Source organism: Colobus angolensis, unplaced genomic scaffold, assembly GCF_000951035.1.
Source record: "Colobus angolensis palliatus isolate OR3802 unplaced genomic scaffold, Cang.pa_1.0 Scaffold9, whole genome shotgun sequence".
NCBI classification, from domain to species: Eukaryota; Metazoa; Chordata; class Mammalia; order Primates; family Cercopithecidae; genus Colobus; species Colobus angolensis.
Window position 1 is genome coordinate 6,608,857 of NW_012122931.1, and position 5,180 is coordinate 6,614,036.

General features: G+C 45.7%; 1 protein-coding gene across 1 annotated transcript in view; it reads right to left on the reverse strand.

Moving 5' to 3' along the window:
• The window catches only part of GLE1 (GLE1 RNA export mediator), a 44,217-nt gene that overhangs the window by 16,341 nt on the left and 22,696 nt on the right, over positions 1-5,180 (reverse strand). Inside the window, exons 7-9 of the mRNA XM_011931451.1 lie at positions 4,378-4,609; positions 2,542-2,654; positions 2,304-2,373 (exon numbers count right to left, since the gene is read on the reverse strand). Coding sequence (XP_011786841.1) covers positions 2,304-2,373; positions 2,542-2,654; positions 4,378-4,609 — 415 coding nt within the window. The remainder of the gene's footprint in view (positions 1-2,303; positions 2,374-2,541; positions 2,655-4,377; positions 4,610-5,180) is intronic.

Genomic DNA, 5,180 nt, shown 5'->3' on the forward strand with positions numbered 1-5,180 from the left:
GATGTGGTGAGTGAAAGAGAGGCAGCAGTCATAAAGATGACTCCCAGGTTTCCAGCTAAGATTACTGAGTAGATAATGGTGCTACTGATTACTCAGAGAAAACAGGAATCAAAGAGGGCTAAGGAAGATGATGAGTATGGATTTGAACACATTAAACTTGAGGCAGCTAAGAGACATATAGGCAGAGATGTCCCTCAGGTAGCTGAAGCTGGAGAATCTGAGGTTCAGAAGAAAGGAATAAACCAGAGGTAGGTTTGGGAGTCATCAGCATTCAGGTAATGTTTGAAGCCCTGTAAGTAGACAGAATGAAAAGAACTGCAGGATAAGAGCAGATCCCTAGGAATCACCTACAATTAGAGTGGGGTAGAAGACTGAGAAACCCACAAAGGGAAGAGAGAGAGAGGAAAGTAATGGGGAGGGAGGGAGGCAGGAGAAGAACCTGGAAAGTAATGGCGCCATGGAGGTCAAAGGAGTAGAGTTGCACAGAGAAAGCAGCAACAGTGCCAAACGGAAACCTGAGGAAGATCAGCAAACACTTAGAAGACATAGGATCAAGGGAAACTCATGTTAGGATGTGAGGAGCTCACGCATACTTAAAGGCTGAGAGAGAGGAGCCTGTAAAAAGGATGTAATCACAGAAAACAAGAAAGGTAATAAACAATGAGGCAAAGTCTGACAGGAGACAGGAAGGAAAGGGAACAAGGGCAGAGGTGGAAGGGTAAGTGCAGCAGCAAGGACACCTCATCTAGTGACACAGGAGACTAAGAGGTAAATGTAACTGTGCAGTGGTAGAAGGGGCTCTGAGGAGCTCACACTGGATGTCTCCATTTTCCTGATGAAGGAGGTACTGACCCTGTCTGCAGTCAACTGAGGGGGAACTGGGAATGGCCGTTGAGGTGTAGAGTGGCTGTCCAGTCAACCTCTCCTGCTTTGCTGTTGCTATCAAAGGACACAGCACTTTAAATTCCAAAAAGTAATACATTATTTATTTATACCTTGCCCTGTTCCAGAAAGAATTTCAGGTAGCAAAGTCATATGTAAGTTTTGTCAGACTGCCTATCAAGGGCAGGAACTGAAATTTTCCTATGCTTTACAGGCAATGAAAAGTGAATCGGGGAACAGAACCCATGATGAGTCAGAGGAGTGTTCCAGTTGCACACACACTCCCCAGCCACCTGGCAGCGCAGTCTATAATCTGGAGGCTTCCACATCTACAGCTCCATACAAATGAACCTCTGGTTCTAAAGAAAAGCTTTTTCCTTTTCTGGTTCTCTTTCTAAACCTCAGTGTCCGGAGAGAAAAGAAGGAGTCCTTGAGGATGAACAAGGCAAGCTTGGAGTAATTCAGAAAAGCTAATGTTGTAGAACAGAAGCAAAGTCTGCAAGTCCCAGCCTAGGTTCCTTCCCTTACTGATGTTTTCGGCAGTAACTTGCAACTTCAAAGCTAAGAACCATCCTAATAATTTACCATAGAAGGTAGCTTGTTAAAAATGAGTCAAAAAGGCTGGGAGCAGTGACTCATGCCTGTAATCCCAGCACTTTGGAAGGCCGAGGCGGGCAGATCACGAGGTCAGGAGATCGAGACCATCCTGGATAACATGGTGAAACCTCTACTAAAAATACAAAAAATTAGCTGGGCGTGGTGATGGGCACCTATAGTCCCAGTTACTCGGGAGGCTGAGGCAGGAGAATGGCATGAACCTAGAAGGCAGAGCTTGCAGTGAGCCGAGATAGCGCCACTGCACTCTAGCCTGGGCAACAGAGTGAGACTGTCTCCCAAAAAAAAAAAAAAAGGAAAAGAAAAAAAACACATCATGATTATCTTTTTTTTTTTCCCTTTTGAGACGGAGTCTCTGTCACCCAGGCTGGAGCGCAGTGGTGTGATCTTGGCTCACTGCAACCTCTGCCTCCTGGGTTCAAGCAATTCTCCTGCCTCAGCCTCCTGAGTAACTGGGATTATAGGTGACAGCCACCATACCCGGCTAATATTTGTATTTTTAGTAGAGACGGGGTTTCACTATGTTCATCAAGCTGGTCTCAAACTCCAGACCTTGTGATCTGCCTGCCCCAGCCTCCGAAAGTCCTGGGATTACAGGCGTGAGCCACTGCACCCAGCCATGATTACCTTCTATGTGTTAAAGAGGAAACCAGAGAAACAAGATGTGTGTGATTTATATGTACCTGATCCAACTGTAAACATTTGTTTGAATATACTTTTATAGGAATCTTACAGATAAATAGATTTGGAGTCTGAAAAATAATACAATGAAGTGAAAGGTCATGTTCTTAACCCCTCTGACCAACCTGCAATGGTAGAGATTTGGCTCACTGGGATGGTAGCAGCCTTCTGGAGGTCCATCTTTATCTTTTTGGCCTGCCAGAAGAGAACAGTGAGAAGGCAGACAGTGTTCTGAAAAGCTGAGTAGATGTCACTTAGAATCAGGTAAAGTGATATGCCAGCTACATTCCTTTGGGACACGAAGTGCTCATTCTCTGAGAACCATCAAGCCCACAAAATTACTGCCATATACCTCTCCCCTACCTGACTGTCCTTGCTGTTGGTCAGGCCCTCAAAGGTCAACACACACTGCATGGAAGCATCCTGCAGCTGCTGGTACCACTGCATTGTAATGTCTTGTACCTTCACCTGGAGGTCTGAGAAATAAAAGAAGGTTTTAGTAATAGCTAGTATTTACTGAACACGTAATATGAGGCAGGCACTGTTATAATCACTTTATGTATGCACTAACTGCTTTAACTGTCACAGTAACTATGAAATAGATACTATTATTATCTCTAGTTTATAGAAAAAGAAACAGGCACAAAAATGTTAAGTGATTTGCCATGGTCGCATTACTAAGTAGAAAAACTAAGGCTGGGCATGGTGACCTACACCTGTAATTCCAGTACTCCGGGAGGCCAAGACAGGCCCAGGAGCTTGAGACCAGCTTGCGCAACATGGTGAAATCCCATCTCTATAAAAAATACACAAATTAGCCAGGCAGGATGGCACATGCCTGTAGTCCCAGCTACTTGGGAGGCTGAGTGGGAAGGATCACTTGAGCCTGGGAGGGCGAGGCTACAGTGAGCCGTAATCACACCACTGCACTCCTCTAGCCTGGGTGACAGAGTGAGACCCCTATCTCAAACAAACAAACAAACAAAAACGCCAGGCGCAGTGGCTCACGCCTATAATCCCAGCACTTTGGGAGGCCAATGCTGGCGGATCACCTGAGGTCTGGAGTTCAAGACCAGCCTGACCAACATGGAGAAACCCCATCTCTACCAAAAATACAAAAAAATTAGCTGGGCATGGTGGCACATGCCTGTAATCTCAGCTACTCGGGAGGCTGAGGCAGGAGAATCGCTTGAACCTGGGAGGTGGAGGTTGCAGTGAGCCGAGATCGTGCCATTGCACTCTAGCCTGGGCAACAAGAGCAAAACCCCATTTCAAAAAAAACAAAAACACCAAAAAAGGAAAACTAGACTCCCAGGCCGGGTGTGGTGGCTCATGCCTGTAATCCTAGCACTTCAGGAGGCCGAGGCGGGTGGATCACGAGGTCAGGAGTTCGAGACCAGCCTGGCCAACATGGTGAAATCCTATCTTTACTAAAACTACAAAAATTAGCCAGGTGCGGTGGCAGGCACCTGTAATCCCAGCTACTTGGGAGGCTGAGGCAGAACTGCTTGAATTCGGTAGGCGGAGGTTGCAGAGAGCCGAGATTGCACCACTACAATCCAGCCTGGGCAACAAGAGCGAATCTCCATCCCCACCGCAAAAGAAACAAAAAAACAAAAACTAGACTCCCACTGATCTGGCTCCAGAGTCAGCACTCTCCAACACTATGGTACACTGATTCTTCTTCTTTTTTTGAGATGGAGTCTCACTCTATCACCAGGTTGGAGAGCAGTGGCACAATCTCAGCTCACCGCAACCTCCATCTCCTGGGTCAAGCGATTCTCCTGCTTCAGTCTCCCGAGTAGCTAGGACTATAGGTGCGCGCCACCATGCCCAGCTAATTTTTGTATGTTTGGTAGAGATGGAGTTTCATCATGTTGGCCAGGCTGGTCTCACCCAAACTCCTGACCCCTTATACATATTACACAAACACATATCTGTGGGCATTTATTTACAATACTCAGCAGCAGCAATAATTGAAATAATGTATCTGCTAGAGTTATACAGAATTTCAAGTCCTAACGAAAGTGTTGGAATCTTAAATCAGACTCCAGATCAACCACAACTGAATGAAATACAGTACATAAAATTCTGGTTAACTGTCCTACAGTTTAACACAACATTCAACACATGCTCTTGTTTCTCTTCAGATTTGAAACTTACAATAAGTTAAAGGACCATATCCATACCAAAACCCACCTTCGTTCTGTTTCCCTCCTGGGCCCTGGCTGGTAGCTGGGGGCTCTTTGTGGGCTTCTGGTCCCTGCTGCATCTGTGCCTCTTGCAGCTTTACCTGGGCCTCCTCTTCATCCTGCCTCCTCTTGTCTTCACAGGCTCTGGTGATCTCCTGCCCCAAGTTCATAAGAAGGTCCCGCATTTCCTGCAGAGCTCGCTCAGCCTCAGCTTGGCTCTCTGCTGTAGGATAGCCACTCTGTCAGAGTGACGGAGATGGTGCTTAGTGGTCATTCCCTAGGTAAATCATACCTCACACAAGTCAATAAATTTCCTACAATTGTAATTGTTGCACCAATGGAGTATCCACATTCAACAAGTTGATACTGCTTTCCCTGTTCTCTTAAAGGTATTAATAATTCCAACTTACTACCACATCCACAGTTTCTAAGTATAAATTTTTCTGTATTCTCAGCAACAAGGGCCAGCATAATTTTTTTTTAAGTTTGTGACAATATGTTAGACAAAAATAATACTGTTTTATTGTAATTATTTTTTGAGAAAGAATTTCTGTTGCCCAGGTTGGAGTGCAGTGGCAGGACCTCGGTCATTGCAACTTTTGCCTCCCAGGTTCAAGTGATGCTCATGCCTCAGCTTCCCAAGTAGCTGGGATTACAGGTGTGTGTCACCACACCCAGCTACTTTTTGTATTTTTAGTAGAGACGGGGTTTCACCATGTTGGCTGAAACCTACTGGTCTCGAACTCCTAGCCTCAAGTGATCTGAGAATCGCTTGAACCTGGGAGGCAGAGGTTGAAGTGAGCCATGATC